This window comes from Cygnus olor, chromosome 4, assembly GCF_009769625.2.
Source record: "Cygnus olor isolate bCygOlo1 chromosome 4, bCygOlo1.pri.v2, whole genome shotgun sequence".
Lineage (NCBI taxonomy): Eukaryota > Metazoa > Chordata > Aves > Anseriformes > Anatidae > Cygnus > Cygnus olor.
In genome coordinates, this window is record NC_049172.1 from 19,717,235 (window position 1) to 19,743,688 (window position 26,454).

A 26,454-nucleotide genomic window follows, 5' to 3' on the forward strand; every position below is an offset into this window, starting at 1 on the left:
GAGCATCAGAGTCAGCCTCTGACAGCATAAACTGTCTCTGCCGCCCTTCCCCTTACTTCTCAGTGCTAATTCCAACTCATGACCTTTCCATTACCTTGTGCTCATACAACCTTCAGCAACACGATGAACACGACCAAGGAGTTTATGTGAGACAGTAGTTGAACTTACCAACAAAAAGTACTCAGTTTCCATTGGGAAATTCCTGTTTTCCCTTGTGATGAACATCATCATCTTTGTGGCACTCTCTAAAACAGTGACACATTGCTATCCCATCTTGTAATCCACAAAGATTATGGAAATATTTTCCTACCTTTCTTATGTATCTGATTAGCAGAGATGCATTCTCTTCTCGACGCTACCTCATTCCAAGCACTTCTTCCTCCTTCAAACCTGTAACTAATGAGAGGTCTTTGTCACATTCTTCTACTGTGGAAGAAAAGAAGATGTATTCTTCCACCTTGCACATAACATCTGCAAAATATCAGTTGCTTCACCACAGTCAAATCTGAATTTACGTGCACTTTCTTTGCAGGATAATAGATCCCTATCCTATGACATGAGGCCCATGACAGGAAAGATCAGTTTATAAAACATCATACAGGGTGATCATCAGTTTCTCTTTTCATTTGATCCTCATACAGTCATTTGCTCCTAACTATAGCAAGACATTAGGGCGCTCTAGGCAAATAGCCTGAATGTCTCCTACAGACTTCACTCCTTCCAGCACGCAGCTGTGTCCATCCACATCCTTTTCCTTACTCACCAGGCTCCTTCCACCACTACTGCTGCCTGCTTAGCCCGTCTTTTTATACATACAGATATCCAACCTGCAGCAGGCACAGTAACATGCAGATGTCCAACCTGGGCAGCAGGTACAGTAACAGTATCGACCCCACAAGATTCAGGAGTGTATTTGCTGGCTTTGGCACTTCTCACAGACAAGCACCTGACCTGGATACCCTTCCCTCCTAAGCCTCTGCTACCTGGGCATAACACTTCCCATTGTGAATTCACATCGGCTTATGTCTGCTTTGCAGACAGCTACACGTTCTGGAAGGTATCAGAAGGAACTGAGTGTTTCACAAGTTAAATGAAACAGTACTATTTTTAATTAATATGTATAATGATTTTTTTCTGAGACCCAATTACTGTGTGACAATTGTACTCACCAGAAGGCAAAACCTTATTTCCATTATAAGAGGGTTGAAAAACTAAGAAGGCAATACAAGTTATTTGTTTTTATAGACTCTTATAACTACAAGCTGCCATTCATAAATGCTAAGACCGCATCAGTTCTGCAAGCAGACTGAAAAAAAAAAGTGTACTGGTGTTGTCCAGTTAATAATATACCTATGACCTCAAAGTATTCATGTTAACAGTTACCTATAGCAACATACACCTCGTTATACAAAAAGCAATTTAAGAGAAGCATACAAACAACCTTGCTAACAGAAACAGTGTTTTTTTCTAGGACATATCACAATAAGGTTAAGGCTCAGTTTAAAGATTCTTCTTAAGCATTGTAGCGCTTATTGATCTAAGCTTTTAGGTTCATCTGCTGTACATTTCAATTTCCCCGAGCCCTGGTGGAAAATGTAAGGCTAATAACATACAGCGTAATAAGGAATACAAATGGTCTCTTATTGATTAAATATACATTTATACCAGATTCATCTCCCTGATTTTGCTGTTTGTGTGACTTTAGGCAGCTAAGTCACATAACTGATCCATTAGGTCCTTTATCCACAGTTCCTTGATTCATCCATTTTCTTTCTTTCTTTTCAGGACCTCAGAAATGTCTAACTGCAATAGCTGTCTGGGATTAAATGCCTAAATGTCTCTGGCATTTAAGCTGCCTAACATCCAAAATGTGTTTTCAAATATCATTTACCATTCGCTATATGCTATACTCAGTATATTGTATTCATTTCTCACCTCCAATGTCACAGTCAAAGATGATGTGCTTTACTTTTGCTGGGTCTCCAAAAGGACAATTCTGAAGCTACGGTTGCCCTTTGAGGATTATACAGAAAAAAAATAAATTAAAAATGAGTCACCCTTGAAAAAAGAAGAGGAGCAGAAAAACAGGTTCAGAGGTCAGTGGTAAAAAATGAAAGATAACACATGTATGTTGTGATGAAATGTACTCTAAGAAAGACAGCAGAGCAAAAATATTTGCCACCCTTTGCTTTGAAGAACTAGTTCCCATACTCTTTAACTAACCCATTTCTAGTGCATGAAGTGAGGAGCTCAGCCTGAACAATCTCTCCTCTTCCCACCTTCTCCCTCACAATGCCTCTTACACCCAGGTCCCCAGCAAGCACCAGGCCCTACACCCTGCTCTGTATAGCCCTGGGCTTTCCTTCTACTTACTAGCCTCAAGTATACATTCAAAACTCTCTTGCACTCTCTGTTCTTTTTGCTCAAATTCTTTCACTTCAGAGTGGAATTTAGGGAAAACTAACACACAAAACAATAAAAATCTCTTCCTCCCCCAACTCTGCTGTATTATCTAGTGCAGACAGTAGGTTATGTATTCTTCCTCTTCTTCCTTTTTTTTTTTTTTCCTTTCTCCAGCGGACTGGAAATTCACATTATCATCTTCATTATAAGTTTTGATTCCGCTACACTGAAGTTCACCTTGTGCTTCAATGACAACATATTTTCTGGGCTGCTTCCTCCAACTTGTCTCTGAAATAAATCACTTGTGAAACTAAAGCACACACTGCATGCTCATTAAAGGCAGTGGCACATATACACCTGACACTATAATGTAAATGCAGGTTAATCTGAACGAAGTTACACAGAGCAGAGATATTAAATATCTGGTGACTCAATGAGAAAGACCGACTTTTTCAAGAGTGCAACTTCACCAACAAGCACTAGAAATCGCCTAACACCAGTGGAAAAGTATGTTTATGATACCACATATGATCACATTTATCCCATATATATCACATATTTATGATATATATAAATTATGATATTTAGTCATCTAAATCTAGGTTGTCTTTCCTATGCAGAGAGCAAAAATAAGGCACAGTTAATCTCTGTACTCACCACTGCTGGGTAGGTGGACAAGGAAAATATAACAGTTTTGCCCGGCTATTTTCCGTTTGACCTTTCTGCACTCCACAGTAGGAGTGGTCCTTACAGATAGCGATTGCTGCTACTGCAAAAGCCTTATGGGGAAGAAAGTAAGAAGTCTCTGCTCTCTTCCCTGTGTGCTATTCACATTTTAGTCCCAGTTCCATGATGTGGTGATCGATTCCATCAGACTTATTGGCATTCTGTGTACTGACTTCACTAGGTTGGCAGCAGAGATTATACTTAACACAGGCTTCTGGTTTCCAGGATATTAAAACAAAACAAAACAAAACAAAAGTTTTACTCCTTTTTTTCCATTACTTCCTACAGGCAGTTTTATCTATCTGCAAGTAAAAGGATGACAATGATTCTAATAATCACTGAATGGGTAACAGCAAAATTTGGAAAGGAATTTTCTTATGAGCAGATCACATTACAGATGATAAAAGCCACCAAAACAGTCATAAGCACTGTGCTATTGATTGTGCTTAATTTTCTGCAACTCTCAATATACCTGTAGTCATGGAAAAGGTATGCATCAACTAAATAACAGTATTCATAAAGGTGCTGAGGTATCTTATGAGACAGTCATTCAAAACACTGCTCTACTTAAACTATTGCTGTGTTTCTCTCCTTAAAAATTTCCAAATATCACAAGTGTTCTGGTGGTCCCTACACTAAGGTAGCTCAGTGCTACCCAGTGAGCTTTCTTAGTGATTTCTGGCACATCAGCAGTGCTGACAAAAAGATTACTAACGGTGCAGAAGGCAAAGGCAGAGTGAACTAAGCCTGACACTTGTTTTATGTGAACCATGCCGCAGAGATATATCAAACTGAGGATTATGAACATTAGTAAACAATAGCAAAATCTTAGCCTCTAAATTAGTGAACATTTTTGTATCTTAGAAAAAACAGACATGGAAGACATGTACTTTCAACTGGTAATAACTTATCTCAAGGAGCCAATCAGTAAGAGACAAAAAGTATCTTTTTACTAGCTATGGATCTTCCTAGCACTTTTCTTTGTACTGACATTGCAGATAATTAAAACAGATTACTCTGTTTTCATTATTTTTCTTATCTGGGTTACTTTGTGTCAAACAAAACTCCTCATAAAGCATATGCTGGTCCCAGGTAATACCACTGACCCCAAAGCCTGAATGACCCAGTGTGAAAAGAATCAAAGAGAGAGATTCAAACAAATAATTCATCTTGTATGATAGAAGAATGAGTTCTTCATAAGCACGGTCAGTGCACACCGACTGACATATCTCCATATGGTGGGTCAGCCTGTTGATCTATTTTTTCATAGAGGAAAAAACACACCATGCTTTGTTCCATTAACTAGAAGAAAAGCACTGATTTATTTCATATAAAACATGGAATGGTGAATACTTATCAATGGCTCAGATGGAATAAGCATAAGCAAAATGAGTCTTTTTAGGAGATGATATATTTATACAATGCCACAGCTACTGCAGTTTATAATAAGCTCCAGGGTTTAATACCACTGAAGTGTTATTATGTATTTCCCCCTTTTCTTTGATACCGTATTACTAATAAATTCATAATGTAACTTTGGAAATCTCGTTCTCTGCTGATGGCTCTATATAGTTTCTTCATCTCTTACACAAACAATACAATCAGCCTCCAATAATTAGTACCGACTTCTTGCACTGTAGTACTATAGACCAGCTCCCCATACATAAATATGGGGATGTCACAGGAATCAGTCACTCATTTGCACCAACGAAATTGCAAATTTGTTCAAAAAATAAATCCAAAGAACCTCTGCAGCTAAGAAATCACAATGATATAACTACTACAAAACTGTGCTATGAAATTCTCTGGAAGTGAACACAACACTGCCTTCGGTACTAATTCAGGCATAGTCCATAAAGTCAATGCATGTCATGTGTGGTATCGTAGCCACAGCATTTAGTCAATGTCTCAGACTACACAAAAAGTACTTGACAACTTTACATGATGGTTTCCTAACTCTAGATATGAAATTAAACCTAAAAGCAATACATCCCTCCATAAACACAGTCAAAAGTATATGGGAATTGATACATGGGAAAGGATTTCAGCTTTAGAGAACAATATCCCTTTAGTGGACCTGGTAGTACATCACCACTGAAATTAATCAGTCATGTTAACAAAGTAACTGTAGATATAATCAACATAATTGAAATTGATGGTGATAAAAGAACACTGGCTAGCATACAATTTAACCCAGCACAGATGATTTGTGAATAAAACCTCTTCGTTTTCATATTTTGGTTATTGCTGCAGATTTTTTCATAGCTGAAGACTCAGAAAGTCAAAACTTGGATATGATGAAACAGGTATTACAAAAATGACGAAATAATTCACCAAATTTATACTGCTCATACAAAATGTTAGAGCAGTCTTGAGCCTCTAAGTCACACCAGCTTCCTTGAAATAGATGATGAATAAATACTAACAACATTAAGCCTTTGATTAGGTTGGTCACCAAAAAGTAAGATACTATAACTGAGCGTTACAGATTCAGTGTGAAGATTTTTAACACACACTATAATTACTCAAAAAGGAACTGGAATACATTTGAGACCCTCTTTTGGTGGCTATATAGAGTTTCAGAACCTGCCAACAGAAGCAGAACTCAGCTGTACCCGATGAGCAAAGCAGGTGGACATCCTTAACATCAGCTAAAAGGCTGGCTGTAAATCTTCATAACAAAATAGAGCACAAAGAAAAACAAGTTTTTGAAGGTGGGAAGCATTAAAACAAACAAATCCATATGTCCTAGGAAATTTTGCTTTATTGAGATTTTCATTAATACCAACCAGTTCATGGTGTCCTACGTAACAGCTATTACAAGCTCTTGTTTGCAGCACAGATTTTGTTAAAGTGACTAGATCATGATTTTCTTTCTTTTAAGTGGATTTTTCTGATTTGACTTTACTAATGACTTTAGTGAGGTTGCTGCTGCTGTGCTTGAAGCAGACGGAGTGGCATAGGAATTGCCGCATGGTGGACAATGGGATTTGTCATACATACATGTTTTGGCCCCTCTAAATGTCATAGAAGAAGCTGAATTCAGAAGCTCCTTTGTTTCTACATGTGCTAAAGTACACGTTTAAATCAGCTGAGGCAAAAGGGGAAATAGAGGAAAAGTAATTAAAAATGGTGTTAGAATTAGGAAGAAGATATTTTCAGATCCTTGTTGCTACTTCAACTGGAGCTGCTCATGTTTGACTAAGAGTCTTACATCTGTAGCAAATGTTGCTAAGGCAGAAAACAGAGGATGTTATGGACTCATCACCCAAAACAGGCTTGCCAAGAAGCTTGTTCTAGAAATTTAGCTTCAGTGGGACTGACTCATTTTTTGGGTAGGAGAAATCCAGACAAATTTGCTGACAAATATCTACTTGCAGAGGATTAAAGTGCAGGACTTTCCCATTTAGAGGTCATATCATGACTGTAACACATTTCATTCTTGCCATTGTCTTCTTAAATAATTTGAGTGCATTAATTATGCTTGCAAAAGAGAAACCCATGCTTTACTCACTTTCCTCTAGGCCTAGTTTACAGAGGCCCACAGCACTTTTGCTACTTCACATGTGACCATGAACAACAGCAGTTAACTGTAGGTCATCTAGTCACATTTGCAAGAACAGAATCAAGTCCATGTTCTGTAGTCACATAATAGTCATTATTGTGCCCACAGCCTCCTTGATACTGGAATATTCAAACACATACCAAACACCAATTTGAGATATGCTAAATTCAATAGTTTGCAAAAATAACATATTAGTAGTCAATCAGCACATTTGAGAAACAACTATTTTTAGGGGTGGGGAAAAAATAATATTAATTAAAAAAAAAGAGTCAAATGAGATATATAGGATTTATCTTGCATAGAGTAAAGTAAACCGTGAATGCAGCCAGCTACTGCTTTCATCATAAACTTGCACTCAACAAGGCCAGTAGCACCTGCTAACCAGCACAGTCTAGGTCCTTCAAAAGCTTGTGTTTTGTGCCTGCACACACTTGCTTCAATACATCTTTATGCTGCTGTAATGCTAATTGAAATGTGCCTGCACATAGCTAATACCACACCCTCACTTGCTGATTAGCTATTTGCAGCTCAGTTTCAAAGCCTGTCTTTGACGTTTTACAGATGCTTCTCTTCTCTTATTTTGCCTTCCTTTGCTCACTATTCATCAGTAATCTGAAATTAAAATAGTTCATAAAATTTTACTGATAGGCAGGTGCACAGCATCTAAGTGTAATATTAAAAAAAATGTGAAGAAATTATACAGATACTCTTGAGATGAAACACATTTCCTTAGAGATGGGGGAGTAAAAGACACAAGACAATTGAGTTTCCAGTAGTGCAGCTGTGAGCACTTATGCTTGTTTTTGCTGTAAGCTGAAACCACTTATCTCATCATTAAAATAAGTAGTTTGTCTTTATTTTGGGTTGTTGTTAAATTTTTAATTTGTCTGATTAGTATTTTTTTCATTTGAGCTTCATGTCCTTAAAGAAAGCATGGTCTTAATCCCCAAGGAGTAAAATCAAATTAGAACTCAATTAAGGGAAAAAGAGTCTCACAGGGTATAGATGCAATAAGGAAATTGTGATTATATATTAGTTTTCACAAAGTACAGGCAAAACTGACATTTTTACTTGTCCTTACTAAAGCTAAATTTTTACTGAATTGAAGGTTTGCTGTGTGTTTTGGATTTTGAATAAGATGAAGGAATAACTAAAAGCTCAACTAAACATCCTGGTTTGACCTTGTTTGTGTCATAGTCAAATACAAAGATCTCAAAATGTAATAGAGAAGATATATAATTATTTACATTTTACTAATGGAAGGCTAAGATATGCAGAGACCGAGTGACTTGTCCTGCACAATAGAGTGTCAGGCTAAAGCAAGACCTGAGCTAAGGTTTTTTTATATCCTTAGTATGATGCTATAGCCTCTTTGATATTGGCATAGTCAACCCATCCCAAGCACCAATTTGAGATATGCTGAATTCAATAGTATGCCAAAATAAAATATTAGCACTCATTATTAGCACATTTGAGAAACAGTTCTTTATAGCAATACAAACCAAATGGAATATGTAGGGCTGGAGTCTGGTGGGGGGGAAGGACTTTTAGCTTATTTCCTTAGGAAATAAGGCTTATGCAAAGATGTATTACATCTCTCCTTGACATTACCTCCTTTACCAATTTCAAATAAAATGTCACTTTCTATGAGTTTTAAGCAACACAAAAGCTGGGAAGACAGCATACGTAAAGGGAGATGATTAATATACTTGGGTTTCCTGCAGTTTTATGTGTGACTTCCAATTAGCCACAACTCTAGTGCTTCTTATCCATCTGGAGTGTCACAGGGCACAGAAGGAAGATGAGAACAGCTTACTGGAAGCTTATTGGACTTACAAGTCTGTGGGAAACCAAGCACCATTAGTTTTGCTGCTCATGTAATAGCTTGGTTTTTATTCAATACTATCTCTGAATAGTGTCCACATTTAAATTCACACAAAAGCAAAGAAGATTTAGTGTAGGAAAATCTTCACAACAATAAGGATAATTGGGTATTGAATTCAATGCCATGTGAACACTACAAGGCATCCATCACCGTATGGAAGAGTAAGTTAGAAAGTAATGCAGGAATCAATTAGGTTTACTCTGTCACAGGGTAGTGGAATACATCAGATAATTTCTTAGCAATTCTCCTAAGCCAGTTCTCCTTGATAAAAATAAAATAAAATTCTGGTCAAAAATGGCATGTTTTATGCACAGTTAGGTGCTGGAAAAAAAACACCCTACAAACAAAACTCGGATGGAATTGTTTTGACTGAATTGTTTTTACTGAAGCATCTATGAGTTCACAGGCAATGACAAGGGACTACTTGTGGACTTTTACTTCTAAAATAATATACATTCAATAGATCTTTTGCATCTGGATCTTTTGCATGGGCAAAATATTCTCCATTTATCCTATCCTTTTGCTTCAGTTACTTTTTTTTTTTTTTTAATTCTAAGTGTAGCAAAGTTCTTCTTATATTTAGACGCCTCTAAGTTTGTGTCTTTACCTTGAACTAATAATCTCTTTCAGTCCTTCCCATAAGAAAGAGGCCTGCTTATTCTCCTCAGTGACATAATGAGGAGCCAGAATCTACTGTAATTCTGCAAAATTTACATGCTGGTCATGTGTTATCCATATTACACTTGGTCTGTTGTCATTCTTTTAAATAATGGCCTCAGACCAGGATTCCCCTCCTCTTCAAGAAACTAATTGTACTGTACTTGAAAACATTAATTAAAAAGTAATTACTATCCATTTGTAGTAATTGTTATTGGTAAAAAATTACAACAATTACGTATAATAGGATGCTAAATACACAAAAATTCAGAAAGCTTAATTTTAAAAAGTGCTACCACAGAAAATGGGCTTACTACAAGTTATCCAAATCAATCAAACTAAAATTAAATCGAATGCTCAGTCATGAAATAATATTACATTTGAAGAAAAATACCAAGCATTAAACAAAATGCAGGCATTAATTGCTCGATTTGGGCTTAATTATTCATAGAATTCCCGTATTGCCATTCATAATGACTTTAACTTCCCAAAGTCACTATTTCCATCTCCCCAGCTAATGAAACTGATGAAGACCTGAAACTTTTATGTTACTCAGTGCAGATATGCTCTTGCTTGCTATTCACTACTTGTGGCACAATGTGCCCACTGTGTAGCATGTGGTAGATTGTCTGTTTTTGAGAAGTCAGTGGCTTCAACAGGAACACAATCAGCCTGGGACTGGAACTTTAGAGTTTAGAAGAAGGCCCCAGCTTGCTGTTTTGCTCGTCATTCCCTCTAACAAAGCCTAAAAGATCCACTAGGAATACTGAAGGCAAATCCGTGCAAAACTTGATCCTTTGGGCACTAAACACCTTGAGAAAACAGAATGATTTCTGTTTCGCTCATTTCAGTATGTTGTCTTGGGGGTGCTTCCAGTTTTTAATGGAGTTTATCAGAGACCAGGGAGAAAGTCTTTCTGGATGTGTCATCTCCTTTTTTTTTATGATGACAATAACTTCCAAAAATGTTAATCTATCTTTTGCTATAGATCTAGGAAGAAAAACACTGGGAGTCAGAACAGGTATTTTTCCAAATGCAAGAAAATATGAAGTGAAAATCTACAAAAATGAATGATATTACAAAGAAAATGAAGATGACTGCCTTAAAAGTTAACCAAATCCAACAGAACAGTTTGAATTTAAAGTGTTATAGCATGGAAAATGTAATGAGTCTGGTAATGAGTACAGTGCAAATTTCAGAATTCCAGTTTCTGAGCCCAAACTTATTTATACATCCTGAACATTTGTGAGAGATTTAAAAAAAATAGAATAAAAATGGGGGCTATAAAGTAAATTGCCTGAGGATTATGTGAGATTTTAACTTAAGTGTTTCTTCTTTTTCCCAATAGTATGCAGCAAAGAAAATGCATAAACAGAGTGCAGCTCCTAAATCTGAGAAACCCTCACCTCTCGCTGAGACATGAAAAGGTTTAATATGTGCTGTGAAAGCCAAAGATAATTAAGAAAATATCCATTAACAATTTGGTTATGCTTATCCCATGAACAAGCAATTCCTTAAGTTTTTGTATAACTTAGTTTCAAAAGCTCTGAAATAATTCTACAGCTGTAAAAAAAAAAAAAAACATGCTAATGCATCCTCTGAAGAAGTAGAGGTCATTTGTAAGTAAATACCTCTGTTTTCTCACCCCAGGCTGAGGCTTCAAGGATGGAAGTAAAATGAAATAACTGAAGTGCAGAAATTATATTGTAGGGTCAGACTGATTCAAAAGTGAAGAGAACTTCTCCATGGGAAAGCATGAGGATAAGAACAAAGTTGGGCAAACTGGATTCGTCAGAAAGAGAACAGAGATGCATGGAAGGAGATAGAATCATAGAATCATAGAATATCCTGAGTTGGAAGGGACCCATAAGGATCATCAAGTCCAACTCCTGGCACCACACAGGTCTACCCAAAAGTTTAGACCATGTGACTAAGTGCACAGTCCAATCACTTCTTAAATTCAGACAGGCTTGGTGCAGTGACTACTTCACTGGGGAGCCTGTTCCAGTGTGCAACCACCCTCTCGGTGAAGAACCTCTTCCTGATGTCCAGCCAGTGCAGATAACATCAATTCTAAATAAAGCTGCAAGATGTTACCTGTTAGATAAGCACACATGCATGCATATGTCTTGCCATGAAGATGCCTAAGCTGGTAGATCAAATGAATACAATTAACCCTGAAGAGGATGTGTGAGGAACCACAAGATGCAGTTCATATTATCTGAATTTTTGGAACAGGCTGGACCAAGTGTGACAGAATGATGTATTGGCGACCACTGACTTCAGTAAGGTTTTATGGCCCCCTATTGCCACCCCATCTTTTCTCTAAACACCCATAGTAAATGAAAGAGTCTCTTCTTGCATGCCCAGAATAATATTAGCTACAATATAGATGTCATCACACTGGCTATCCTGATTTACAGTTTCAGAAAAGATGTTGTGCTCTTACTGTGAAGGCAGAATTGCCCTCTTGCACATTCAGGTACACTAGTGGCAGAGACAGCATTCCTGGCTGCATTGCATCTTTCCCAGGTATAGGAAACATTTCTCAGAGCTCTTACCTGTCTCTTTGAAGAACACTGAATTTGCTTGAAAAAGAAAAGTGTTGTTTGATTACTGAGCAATCTGAAATGTGTTGAATCCCTTCTAAAGGATTTCTGATGTTGTTTAGTCATGTGACGAAACCATCACATTTGTGGACTTTGAGATCACCTATAAGGTTGAGCAATCTTTGCTGATCCTGTGGCTTACCGTGTGACTAGGTTTTATATTGATACTTGACTCTTAACTAACTGAGGAATTACTGATACTAATAAAGATGTAGTTTGGTGCATCACATTGGGAGGGGATTAACAGGTTACAGCAGAAATTGTCATGATATTTCTTTTTGCTTATTAGTGAAGGAGTAGCAAATAGAAATAAATTAAGTGAAATGTGAAGGCAGCAAGAAAAATCAATATGAAGAGAAAATGAGCAAATACTCAGCAGTAAGCAACTGCCAACTCAAGCAAAATGATGTGGATTCTCTAGCCTCCATTTCTTCTTATGTATTCTTTCTTCTAGGATTAAAATTTAGGTATCACTCACGGTGGCATAGAACCAGAGCAACTCAATAAAAGTTTTGTCATTTTCATAGGCAGAGAGAGAAAACTAAATCAATGTCATGACCTTTATCCTCAACTACGAACTATGTCTGAGACTCCTCTGGGTTTATTGGAGGGAAAAACAAACAAACAAACAAATGAAAAACACCACCACACCACCTCCACACAAAATAAATTAAAAAAAAAAATAAAAAAATAAAACAAACACAAACACAAATCCAAGAAGTTATTTGTAGATTCAAGACTGAAAATGTTTTCAGAATCACTGCAGAGAAGGGAGATTGTTTAAAGACCTCTTTCTTCCTTGCTTTACTGATGACACTCTAATTCAAGAAAACAGCTCAGCCTGTATTTGCTGTATTTGCAACCATGCTGATTCCTTTCTTGTGAAGTTCTGTATTATCAAGAACATTCAATACTTAGTACAGCCTCTGATGATTTCAAATCAAACTGTCTTAGTGTTTTTCCATCAATTCTAATCACATGTGTTTCCACGTTTCTTCAAGGGCCTGTTGCCAAGCTCTCCATAGCATTGCATCATGGAATTGTTACCACTGTTTTATCAAGTTTTATTCCACCGAGTTCAGTAGAGTATTAACAGCCTAATGCTGCATATTGACTACACACATACAATCACATGTTTTTCCACTGTATTTTAACCTCCTCCTTTTCCCTGCACTCAGCAGCCTGCCCAGCCAGCTCATTCTCATCTAGCTTCATTGCAGAGACTATCAGTCCCTTCTTTTCTTCCCATTCACTTTTAATGATTTCCTTGAGCTTGAATGTACCTTCCTGCCTTTCTGTTACTGGGTGGCAACTGCACTGGCTGGATTTTGATACATGAAGTTTTATTGCAGTCAATGCTTTTTGCAGTCCCTTTCCAGTTCAGTGAATTCAAGTCAGTCAATGTATCCTCTCTTCGCCATACTTTAAACAAAAGTAAAGCCAAAGAAACCATTGACTCAGGCTGAGAAAAGAGTCACAGAGACTTAAAGGAAATGGATGATAAAATTGCTGCTGAGAAGGAAAAACAACAAACACAACAGTAGAATATTCAAAGCTAAGTATAAAAATATGCAACTGGAAAGAATTTTATTTCCATTTTAAACTATTTTGCATGATCCACTAAAGGGAATCTGCTATCTCCCTCCTTGTTACAGGAAATATGACTTCTGCGTGGGAAAACAATACAAAACAAAACAAAACAATGTAAGTGTTTGCAGCTGGCATTTTGGTCAGCACAGTGCGAACACCAGAGAAATGGGTGATTGGAATCAGCATGAATTTCAGAGTTGGCTAAGTAATGAAGCATTGATACAAAATATATAAGCAGACAACAGCCTTGAAGTACAAGAGTACCAGTTTACAACCTGAATGTGCAGGTGTGCTCTGGCTTTTGGTAGAACTTTAACTGCATTACTGGAGTATTTCAACTTCTACAGTTAACACAAGTAAATGGTACGTACCAGGATGTGTCTGGAACTGTGCCCAGAAGGCAAGGCAACAGAGTGACATGTTGTCATGACACTATAAAATGTTATGGAAATCCCTATTAACATTTAAAATGAAGAACTGCAGGAGGCAGAAGGCAGTCAGAAATGATAAAACAGCTCTGTTTCCTCGGCACACAAGTGCACACTGATACAAACTGCTCTGTGCCTAGCAGCCCTGATTGTTACCCACTGGGCTGTTAACATTTTGGAACAATCTAAGTTGATCAACTCTCAAAAGCAGTTGTTAGGGATCAGATAGGATCAACAGGAGACAGGACAAAATCAAGACTACAACGCAATCCCAAGGTTGGCCAGGAAACAAGGCCAGAGGCAGGGCTGGCAGCAGGCACACCTAACCCATAATTCAGGCAGATACCAAGGGCCTAGGCTGGAGCTCCTTGGCCCATAGGCAGGGAGTGTAGGTGGAGGCTCAGGGTGCCCTCAGGGCCCTGACATTCCTTGTCAGGCAATAACTGCCCACAGTCTCCCAATCCTCTACTTAAACCTGCTTCACACCGTACGCCAACTCTCCCTTCTTCCAAGCACTGGCTGTATCCTAATACCAAACTTACTTCCTGATTTCATTTGTTTTTTTCGTGCCTTTCTTCATCCATCTCATTCTGGTAGCCTTTGGCCCTGTCTGTTTGCAGCATGTTTGCAGAGACTGTACTCACCAGATCCCCATGTTTCTACTGTATCCGTCTTCCAAACTCGTTTTTACTTCTCCCTGAGTGTGTCCTCAACAGGCTGTAGAATTCTCAGCAGAAGCTTATGTTGCTCAAGTTCCATGAGTCTCTGGAAGATAGCAGTGAAGATTTTTAGGAGGTTAAACAAAATTTTGGAAGGTTATTTATGTCTAGATATTCTATCTTTTGGTCAATGACCCAGACTCAGTGATGCTCTGCCATGCCCATACGTGCCTGCTCTGAGAGCAACACAAACATGTGCCGCTCTCCCAACACATCCATTCCAGATGAATAATCTGAGAACGGTTGCTGCTGCCTCAGAGCTTCTTGCCACTTCTAGCCACTATAAGCAACAAATAAGTAAATATATGGTGAATGGTGTTTGGCCTCCTTTTATTATGTCATGCTGACTTAAAGCTGCTGCAGGGGAGAAAAAGGTTGATTCACTAAAATCTGGTTCTGATCATTGTTTGCTTTGCTGTTTACAGTGAAGTTAATCCTGATTTAAACAATTATAATAGGGGGTGACTGTCCTAGTAACTTGCTTGTTCTCATGCATTGATCATTTCCATGCTGTGTTCATGTAAAACGTAATTTAACTTACTTATACATTAAAAATGCATATTGGACAAAAAAAAAAAAAAAAGTGTAGAAAATGTGAGAAAAGAGAGACTAGCCCCAGAGGATATCACAGACAGTACCAGACCAATGGCCTCCAAGACTGGCTGAAATAGTGATTGGTGTGAACTAGCCTTATGGTGCTAGATCTGTTCCTCTGCAGTTTTCAGAGCCTGAGCACTTGGGTGGCACCTTAAAGTGTCTAACTCTCTAAAGTGCGAGTAAACACCTGTAAAACCTCAAGGAGCAGCACAGTTTCTAGGATGAGATGTCTCTGTCAAGGTGAGAGAAGGCCAGCCCAGGAGGAGTGGGAAGCTTTGCTGGAGTGTGACCCGCTGATGCTCAGTTCCCACTCTTCTGGAAGCAAAGTGAGCACACAGAGGGATCTATAGCCCCCAAATGGGATAAACAGCACAAGGGTCCCCAAGGTGTCTTTGTATCACCCTTAGCTCCCACACAGTTTTCTGACAGGACCTCCCCAGCTCCCTTTTGGGAGCCACCTTCCCTAAGCACTACTCCCACCAGCACAAGCGGCCCTTGGGCCCTGTGTGCTCTTCTGGCACAAGCCAGTGGGAGCGATGACTCTGCCTCCCTGGGGGTCTCAGCTGCAGACACGTGGCCGAGCATCCCAGCAACGAGACAAAGGACAGCAGCCCCCTCGTGGTCCAGATTCCCCTTTTTTTTGTAGCTAAATCCTGGGCTGGTCCTCACCTTCACTCTACCTTCTGGTTAAAAATATCTGACCTTGTGAAACTTCCCAGCTCTCTCTGGGCTGACCCTCCCTGCCCTGTGAAACACCCATTGAGGTCTGCTGAGAACCAGGCAGCTTTGTCTGCTTCCATGTGTGCCTGCCCTCGACCTGACGGCCCCTGCTACTGGCTCCCCCTAATTTTAATCTTCTCCCCCAGCTTGATAACCTATTTTCTTGTGCCTACAAGGACACACAGACTCACTTTTCATTGTCTGCTGGAACACCTGCAGGGGGTGGGGGGCACAGTGTGTGCTCACTCCCCCAGCCAAGGGCTGCTCTCTGTTTCCAGTGATGGGTTTTGTTCTCCTGGGAGCAACTGGAGGGACTGCCTGCAGTGCCCACATGTCCCTCTGCATCTGCTGTTCATGAGAGGTCGGGGGATGCCGGAATATTGGGAATTTTAAGTCAGAAAGTGATGAAGTAAATCAGCGCTCCCCCACGGCAACAAAATGCTCTCATGCAGAAGCTGATGGGCTCCGGGCCCTGCACGCAGGGGTCTGTCCTGGGGTGGGAAGCGCGGCCGCCGGCAACCCCGAGGTGTGAGCTGCGCCAGCCGATGCTATTTCTGCCGAGGTCTCCTGGGCTTGGGCAGGGCCGAGGGGTGAAAAACCCGCAATGGAGCTTTTTAACCGCTCATGATGATGGCTTTAATTACCCGCCACCTAGAACTGCCGTTAGAGCTATGAAATTGTAAAAGCCGGGTGGTTAAGCGCAGGTCGCGGTACCCGAGTCGGCAGCGGTGGCAGCAGCCGCGCAGAGCCCCGCGGATCACCGCAGGGCCCCGGGGACCCCCGCAGAGCTGCTCCCTGAGCCCGGCAGCGCCTCGGCTCCCCGGGGAGCCCCCTCCGCCCCGGGAGCCGGGCCCCCACTGCGGGTTCCCCAGCCCCCTCCCCGAGTTTTCAGGTGCCCCCAGCCGCCCGATAAATGTTTGAAGCAGGGTCTCGATACCCGCTGATGCCCCGCGGCCGCCAGAGCCGCTCGCACAACCCGCGCTTGGCAGAGCACGACGTGAAGCCAGCTCCGCTGCTGCCCTGAATGGGAGCGTAATTCCCACGGCCGGCTGGCTCAGATATTTGGCACGGGTCCTCCTCACGGCTGGGCGCTGGCTCCCCCGTTCCTCTGCGCTGCTCTTGGGGAACGGCTGGGCCCGGCCAGCGGGGGCTGCCGGGACGGGGGCTGCCGGGACGGGGGCTGCTGCTCCCCGGCCGCCCCCCAAGGCTCCGAACTGCCGCAGGCGCTGCGAGCCGCGGGCAGCACCCCGAACCCCCTCCCCGCCGCGCCGCCGGGCTGAATGGAGCGGGGCCGGGCGGGACGCGCGCCGTGGGAACGATGGCCGACGAATGACGAGGAACCAATGAATGAATGAACGGGGGCGGGAGGGCCGGGCGCCGCGGGGGGGGCGCTGTGACGACGCCGCCCGGCAGCCCCCGGCCGCGCACGTGTGTGAGTGGGCGGGGCCGGGCGGGGCTGGCGCTCTGAAAGCTTCCCGCCGGGGCACGCGCCTGTTTAGCGGGAGTTTCCCGCCACCACCGTTCCCGCAATCTGCGCGGAGCCCCCGGCGGGAGGGAGCCGACCCCGCGCGGCCCGGCCCGGCCCGGCCCCGGGGCAGGATGCGAGCGAACGGCTCCGTCCTGAACGGCTCCGTCCTGCCGCGGGACCCGCCGGCCGAGGACGCCCCGCGCCGCCCGCCCTGGGTCACCTCCACCTTGGCCGCCATCCTCATCTTCACCATCGTGGTGGACCTGCTGGGGAACCTGCTGGTCGTCCTCTCCGTGTACCGCAACAAGAAGCTGCGGAACGCAGGTAAGCTTCGCCGGGGCGACGAGCTGGCTCCGGGAGCTCCTCGGGCTCCCCCCGCGCTGCGGTGGCGGAGTGGCTGTGGGTATTTTTAGCGCCCGCCGCCGCCTCGTGGTGCTATTCTTAGCTCCCACCTCGGGAGGGAGGAAGAAGGGAGTCTCCGAGGGTGGCATTTAGAGCGGTGTTAGGGGCGCTGCTGGGGCACAGTGCGACTCCGCGTGATGGGTGCTGGGCTTTTGGGTGAGCTGCTCTCAGGTAGAGAAAGGTCTCAGGTGATAAATACCTGTGGTGAGAGCTTCAGAGCCAGCCGCACGTTAAATTATAGATGCTGCAGGATTCAGAATAAAAAGACACTTGTTTCGCTTGCTTTGTTCATCTCCTACTTGCTATTTCTTTTGGGACCTGGAGACAGCTTGGGGTACATCCTTAATCTGTAGTTTTGATGGGATAAATTCTGCAATGGTCTGTGTTGAGTAAATCCCTCTTAGCTCATGTGCTATTGCTCTGACAGGCAGTAACTTCCTCAGATTCATTCAGCTTTATCACAGCAGGCCAGCTGCTGTGCACGTGTACCGAATCTGTGCAGTCAGCCCTGTGCGTCTTTTATTGAGAGGACACAGGAGTATGTGAGGGGAGCTGTGCTGTTAATGAAAGCAGAATCTCACTCCATAGCAATTGAGATACTAGTTTTGCTTTTTTTATGACTAGCTGCCAGGTTCTTTGTTATAACTTTGCTAAATTTAGTAGCTAGTGGTTTAAAATTCATCTGAGGGGGAACTTGATCCCTGGCTTTGCTGTAAGCTGGCACAGTGAAGGTAGCTGATGTTGGACTCTGGCAACCAGTGGCATGCTTTCTGAGGTTAAGTCAGGCAATTCAAGTAGATGGTAGACAGTTTTATTCAGCCATCGTGGAATACCAGAGCACAGTATCAAAATGAAGACAGTTGGACTTTTCCTGATGCCATTGATCTAAATTCCTACAGCTGTGTCTTCTTGCTTTCATTGACAGAAGTTACTTTCACTAGAGCTGGCAGTACTACAGTGTGCAATACTGTATGGTCGAGATGAGAATCGGACTCCAAAACATCAAGGCAGCACTTGACTAACTTTGCTTCTTGTGAGATGCTCTAATGGAGAGAGGGTTGAGACGGCCATGTTACTGAGGTTATTCCAGGGAAAAGGGGTAATATTCTTCTCCCCCTTAATACAGACATATGTCAGTGTTTGGGGGGGGGGGGGGGAGGTTGCACTACAGACATTTCTGGTAATGAGCCTGAAATAAGTACAGTGCCTATTTTCTAGAAATGTAACACTCGTTTGGTTCTGTGTGCATATTCAGTACTGTACATTTCACAATATCCCTCTTGAATCAAGACACATGCTTGCTTGCTCACTCTTACTGTATTTCTCATTCTTGCCTTTTCTGTCACAGTGAACTGCAGCAAACCGGCAGCAGTTATCTCCTACAGCTAGGGGAACAGAACATTTTCCTGAACATGTTATTTTAGCCTGGAATATGAACTAGATACTTTCCTACAATTTGAAATGAAGGATTATAGGAAACAAGTAGATACTTGGTATATGATAGGAAATTGTTTATAGTCTACTATAGGGAAAAATAAGTAGGAAAAGTAAGTTTTAAGTTTCCTGATGAGGCAGATTAAAAATTCTTTTCCTCAAAGGAAAGATTCATAATACATGGATAAAATGAAACTCTGGGAACAAAATAAGCCTCAAAAAGGTGTGCAGGCTGTTCATGACTAATCTGGTAAAACCCCATATCTGGGCATAACTACACCTATGTGAACACTACTATTAACTTGGCATTGAATTAAGGAAGGCTTACTCAGGTGAGTAAACTTAAGACTAAGTGTAACTATTTAGAAAACAATGGCCTAATATTTATTGAATAGGAAGAGTTTCCTAACTTTTCATACTAATTCAGGTTATTCAGCAAGAGAGAACATTGCAAATACAAATTGTTTAAATCAGATTTACATATCTTGCTGGTTATAAAGACAGTTACAGCTTTTTACAGAGCTATAATAGAAACTTCTGATTTTTACAACAGCCTATGTTAAGTCTTTTGCTGGCACATTAACTGAGGAAAAAAGGACACAGGATGAAAATTCCACTGGAAAAAGGTCAGGGAGGAACAGAAGATACCTCCTGAAGAAAATGTCATTGAAGACTTTTCCTTTTGCAAGAGAGGACTAACAGAAATGAGGAATACTTATACTTTGCCAAAATGGTGGATTTGGTGGGGGAATACATCTTGCATCTCTGTCCCACTCTATTATATACATATTTTGGAAGATTACTACAAATTGAACCAGTAGACTTATGATTAAAAAAAATGCACTGGGGAATAGTAGGAAGGCCTAGAAAAACCTGCTCAAAAAGTGCAACCTTCTTGACAGTCAGAAGGTTAGTAAAAGACACTGATCAAAACAGGAGTCAGTATCAAAGAAGTTTGTCTCAGCAAGCGAGGAGTTTCTGATACTACAGACTCCTTCATAGTCACAAGCATGGCTTCAGTAGATGCTCTTCTAGACACAGAAGCTGATGATGCAACTGGTAGGATCCTCTTTTATTTAATGTACTTGACTTTTCACAGTTCTGGTCTGTTTCTTTAATTGTAACTTTGTAATCTAACAAGCACCTGACACCAATTCAGTCCTGATGGGAACAGTTGTGATTTAATGCTGGACTGAATTTGGTTTATTATGTCTGATCTCTTAACTTTGAAAGAAATTTCAAAAGGAACATTCAAGGCATAAGGATTCTAGGGCCCATATCTTGGCAGTATGTTCATGAAACTTAAACTTTAAAATTATGTGCTTTCTTTAATAATTCATTTGGAAAAGAATGAGGATAACTCATTTGCAAGTTTGCTGTAAATCATCTTAATATTAGCAATGTAAAATGAAACATTCATAGATAAGAAATAAGGTCATTCAACAAATTCTACCCTGAGATATGGAATAACCAGCTTTAGGAAAGGTAGATTAAAGAAATACTAGTAGTTTTTGCGATAAGTGAAATATTTATTTGAAACTCTCAGCACTGGAGTTAAACGTCTCAGAAAAATGAGAAGAGATTATTCCAAGTGGTTTATATAGGATTGTACAGATTCCTATCAGTGACTGCTAGTATCCTTATGCCTTTGATGTTAACCATACCAAGAAAAACAATGCATCAAGAATAAGGTGAAGGAGTCTTTCTAAGTCTTTGACTCTGAAGGTTAGTGTAAAGCTTAGTATGTTAAAATGTCAATGTTTTTGCCATGGGGGGCTTGGGTATGCAGTGATTACAGGACTGGGTCATTCTTAAGGTCAATGAAGAAAGTTCAAGTGCTACTGTCCCTCTTGTTCTTCTTTCTATTCCTTTTGAAACTGGTCTCTTGGTCCAGTGGGTTGCCTTTTCCTGGGTATTTTTGTACTAAGGTCCAACTGTGCCCTGATTACCCCTCCAGCAAAGTTCTATGACAGAAGGGAGCCTCCAGCAGGCAAGAAGCTAGCTCCAGTAGTTTCACCCTGACTCTTCTGTGTCTGTCTTGTTGGCTAACACTTGACAAAAGCTGGATATTACAGGGATTGGTGCCAAGCTGATAACTAGCACCTACTGCATTGGGCAAAAGCTGCATTCACACCCCACCCTCCTTCTCAGCCATCCCTGTTCTGTGCTAGATGTAGCTGGCTTTTCCCAGTTTTCTATGTTATTGGCACAAATATTTTGTTGCTAAAACTCTAGCTTCTGGTACTGTTGAAGAAGACAGAGCAAGTCTGATGTTGCTGAGGCCCCAGGGCCCTAGAAAAGTGATATGTAGCTAACTCGCTAGGACTGCACACATGCTTAATCTGAAGTGTGTTAACTACTTGGCCAAATGAAAAGGAAGAAACCAATGTTTGCAGCTGAGGCAGATTTAGCATGCATTAGGTCCAAACAGGTCTGTAAAGGAAGCTGAGTGCTCAAAGAAATTATGAGCTTGAGTTATCTATGACTGAGTCACTGGTGGAAGAACTAAGGAACGCAGCTGGTTTGTACTATTTTTCAAAAAACAGTAATTGCTAAATAGTACCGCCATCCCAGAACTGGGGAGTGCGATCCATCAGTAAGAATATTTTGGAGGCTTTCCAAATTGGCTTTGTTTTAAACGTATGTACTCTGAGCAGTGTAAGAATCTGCCTGAAGAGTTTTCTCAGTGCATTTTCTCGAGTATGATTTTTCTGCTTACACTTGGAACCAACTTTTGATAATCACATTGGAGATCTCATTGAACTTTTCAGAATGACTGTTCTTGATGTTTTTAGTGTTCAGACAATTTTTGGTAGAGTAATGGTATTTAATAAATGAAATTCCTGTTGTAAATCCAGACTAATGTAATCATTGTTCTTGTTACAGGTGATCCTTGGACTTCTTTTTGTGTCCAGAGAGAATGGGTAGCCTGACAAATACTTGACTCAAGGGAGATAACTAACAGAAGATCAAGTTGTAGCACAAATTCAGGGCTCTGATGAAAGCTGAGATATTGATGGCATTATTTCAGACATAACTTCAGGTATTAAAAATGGTAAGCTGATTGGGAGAGGGGAAAATGTCTAGAGGAGATGCTGAACTTGGACAATTGAACAGAACTGAGTATAAAAATTTGGTTTAAATAAAGCTGTTCCAAAGACTGGTTTTGATGAATAATTTACTGAATTGAGGGTTTTTCTGAAAACTACTTAAATGACATTGTCCTGTCAGTGAACAACAATAGATATTTCAAATAACATTCCATTCTTACTAATATGTCTGCCAAATTCAGCTATTTATGCCTTCTGCAAGTTTCTGCCTCTTGAAGTTTTTCACAGCAGTGCTTCTAGTTTGCTGCTGCCAGCAGAGAACAGTACCTACATATTATACTGTTTGTCTCTTTTGGTAGTTCTTGGAGTGGTTCTCCCTTTTCTCATTAAGATGGTTTTTCATCTTTAATCTTTTAGCAATTTCTGATCTGCTTTTACTCTCATCCTTTTTCTATTTCTTTTTACATTACTTTCCTATCCTGCTGTGGATGCTTCTTGTGTTTCTAGCAAATGACATAAGCAGCAAGTCTAGTTTAGTGACAAGTACTACCAACAGTGGGCATCCAATGCTATAGGACAATGTCCAACCCATTTGTATAATGCTTGCTTTCCTAGGGCAATAACAATTGCTATAGCAGGGTTAACTCAGTGCTGTGCATTAGTCTAATTTCGCAACCTCAAGAACCTTGCCACCCTTGCTCTTGGCAGTTTTTCTTGTCATATCAGTGAGCTGCTTCAAATTCCACATTAATTTTGCACTCCTGAGTAATGATCGCCAAGCTCTGTTTCAGGAGGATGAGTTACTAAGAATTCTTCAGGTTAAGAGAACATTGCTAATGTTTTAATGTCTGCTTATTTAATGAGCAAGTATTTAATGTGTAGTTAAAAATACTCAAGATTGTAATAAATGCTGCTATTAGAAGTGCTCTTTCAAAATCTATCCCTCAAAGTCAGAGGCAGTATTGCAGCTGAGTAGGATAATCCAGGTTCCTACCTTACATGTCAAAATAAAGGTCAGACCTATCTGTTCCTCCCATAGTTTTGAGGATGGATATGATATAAAAGAACAAAACCTTAATGATAACCTTAAATTCAGATGGTAAGAATGTTGCATGTTTTAACCTTGTACTTTTCAAGTTGATCAGAAACTAAGGTGTAATCAGCAAGTCTGTTTAACTCTTTAAATAGTGACTCCTGTTACTTCTAAATAGCTTTGTAGTCATGACCAATAAGTGTACAAAGGTTTGTCCTATATTTTTAAACAGTATTCACTGATATCCATAAAGAGAAGGCCAACTTGTATCCCTTCCTTGAAGAAACACCTTGCACAAGAAGTAAAATATTCCTAGCTCATTTGCTTCACTTTATAAATGACCTAATAATATACCAGGTCATGTATCTAATTCTAGAAGATATTTATTACCTTATTGATGATCAAACTTGTAATCAAATTATCTTATATAGTCCCATTATAGTACCATACTTGAATTAGGCATTTTCTCATCATGGAGAACTTGATCTCTTCCATTGCTACAGTTGTAAGAAACTCCTTTAACACTTTGCTTGTTCTTTACTCTCCCATGACTCCTAAGGTCCCATGTCTAAAACAGAATAATTTCAAACCCTGCTGTGCATAAGTAAGTATTGAAATTTTCAATTCAAATGCTAAGTAGTGGGAAAGGTATGTGGATGGCTTCTATTTTTGTCTACACCCTTAGATAGCCTTTTAGCTACCTTTGTGTTGTTTGGGAAGGATATATACCTTTCCATTTAGGCCTACAGAAACCCCATTCTGTATGATGTACACTTCACATGGATCATTTTCCTCCAATGTGATGCTGAAATATAAGCTCTGTCTTATCACCTTAACTTTGTTTTTTGATGTGCAGATACAAGGCTAGCAAAACTAATTCCTCTTTGAAGGAGAGGCAGCCTGCCCCTGTGCTGACAGTGGTCAGCTCCTCCCTTGTTGCTTGGTATTGTGAGGTCAAGTGATAACATTGCTTTTGTTAGGCCACTTCGGCTGAACCTGAGTATCAGCTTAGTGCAACAGTCAGTACTATGTTAGTTGCCTAGGGAAGACAGCCAATTCTGTAGCCATTGGCCAAAGGCACGAATGGGCACAAGTACAGGGATTATCCTTGAAAATTGGTATCCAGTCACAGCCCAGAGAAGTTCTAGAAGCGTGCAATATCTACTGGGGGAAGCATCATGATCTTTCTCCCCATATCAGTAGCTATGGATTTCATTTGATGTATACCTCCTCACCAGATTGAGTTTTCTGCTCCTTAGCCTTGATTCTTAAGGACTTGTTCTTCCTATGTTGGGGAGCGAAGAAGGGATTTCATTCTTGGGTATGAAAGTGCTCTTACCTCAATACAGGCATGGTATGGACAACTTCATTTTAGAGCCCTTGAAAGCAAGGTACCTTTTTGCATGAATTTCCCTCACTTTATTAGTATCACAAAGCCACTTGTGAAGAATTAGTGCCTTTTCTATGAGTGCTGAAGGAGAATAATTTTTTTCTTGAGTAACAGCATCCACAGACTTATTTTGAAGTTATCTTGAAGGACTGGATATTGTTGAAAATTTGGGAGGTACATTTTATGAAGAATTAATGTCTCCATATATGTGAATGAACTGGATATTTCAGTGGTTTATTTCATTTTGGATGAAGAACTAATGGCCTATAAATAAAATCATTTTTTATTAACGGTTTGTGTATTTTGCATTCATATGTTGTCTTTTAATGTAAATAATTACTAACTGTCTCCAGATATCTCTGGCTGTATAATTCTGGGGTCTGCCTTCTGTAGTTTGAGTATTTATCTAACATGCAGGTTTGCATAATTTTAATTTCTTACAAGATTAAAGTTTTTCCTCATTTCTGTGCCATATTAAATCTCCAAACCTTTCCCAAATTCAGGTTATTGAATCAGTTCTTACTTAGAACAAGGGATTAAAAGGGAACTTCTAGACTATCAAGTCCAATTTCTAGGTGTACTAGACATTCATATAAACTCTTTCAGAGTCAGTCCTCACCTTAAGTTATAGCTTTTTTTATTCCCTTGCAAGAAGGGTGCTTTCAATAACTGAAATGTTTTTTTGTGTAAATGTATCATGCTTACTAAATGTACTGTGCTTAATATTTAACATCTCTTCCAGTAATAAAGGGTGAGAAAAACAGCTCTTGACTCTTTAACTTTCTAGCCCAAGTCAAATATCAAATTCTATTTGTCTCTTGGCAAAGTAACCTCTCCCCTTCTGTGAGAGCACTGCCCCCAGGCATGCGTCTCATCTCCAGAATATACCTTCCCTAAAAGCAAAATGCTTGTTGTACTGAAATCAACTAGCAAACCTTTTACCATGGTCATTACCAGCCTCCTCTCACTACTTTGGCTGCAATACTTGCCAAGGGATAAGAAGGCTGCAATACTGTTAAGTCTTAAACCTGAAGTGCTGTAAGCAGTGAAGTCTTTTGCGTAACTTCCCTTCCTATACCTGGCCTCAAACCAAAAGCCGAAGATGCATGTTCACCTCTGTTCTCTGTGGTAAGCTGACTACCTTTAATTTTTTTAAATGTTACCTTTAGGTATGTTCTCTAGTGAAATTCTTAATACAGAGATTCGTTAAATGTTTTAAGAACCATGGGGTCAGAAGGGGATTTTTGTTTGGTTGCCAATTTCCTTGTGATAAAGGTGATTACAAATCAGGGTCACTGTACTCTTAAGTGCCTGACTCTTGTATAGCCTGACATGGGTGACATGGGTGCATGATGTGAAGCTAGTTGCAATTTCATGTATAGTTGGTATGTAGGCTATGGAGTCTGATAATTGGTACTTCAAGAAGCCCTCTGGGAATAAAGAAAACACAAAAGGCTATCTACTACCACAATACTGTACTCTCCTATTTTCCTCAAATGGATTTTGTTACTGAGGTCAAGGACAGTTTGCTTGTACTAGAGTTGTCTGGTCAGATCACATCATTTTATTCTTGGTGTTATTTTGTCCCCTGCTTTCTAAATACTCATTCTTTAACACATTCATTAAGCAGAATACATTTTAAAATTTGGGCTTTGCCTTATTGTACAGATTGGTGGTTCTGTTGCTGTTTATATCAATACTTGATATTCCTTTGGAAGCTTCTTATCATTGTGACTATCTCTAACCAGTACCTTTTCAGTTCTCCCCTTTCCTTTTAT

At 40.5% G+C, this 26,454-nt stretch overlaps 1 protein-coding gene and 1 long non-coding RNA gene across 4 annotated transcripts in view; one reads left to right on the forward strand and one right to left on the reverse strand.

The window, feature by feature from the left end:
* Positions 1-17,691, reverse strand: part of LOC121070243 — a 43,187-nt gene extending 25,496 nt beyond the window's left edge. The window contains exons 1-3 of one of the 2 annotated variants that reach the window (XR_005819964.1): positions 17,588-17,691; positions 14,508-14,628; positions 311-396 (exon numbers count right to left, since the gene is read on the reverse strand). This is a non-coding gene — a long non-coding RNA (uncharacterized LOC121070243). Of the gene's footprint in view, positions 1-310; positions 397-14,507; positions 14,629-16,836; positions 17,047-17,587 lie in introns of those variants that run through there. The other variant, XR_005819963.1, reaches the window with a different exon arrangement.
* The window catches only part of MTNR1A (melatonin receptor 1A), a 45,154-nt gene continuing 36,049 nt past the window's right edge, over positions 17,350-26,454 (forward strand). Inside the window, exons 1-2 of one of the 2 annotated variants that reach the window (XM_040557106.1) lie at positions 17,350-17,691; positions 22,090-22,258. Coding sequence is in view for 1 of the 2 variants with exons in the window: in XM_040557107.1 (XP_040413041.1) it covers positions 17,499-17,691 (193 nt within the window). In the remaining variant the exon portion in view is untranslated. The remainder of the gene's footprint in view (positions 17,692-22,089; positions 22,259-26,454) is intronic. The other variant, XM_040557107.1, reaches the window with a different exon arrangement.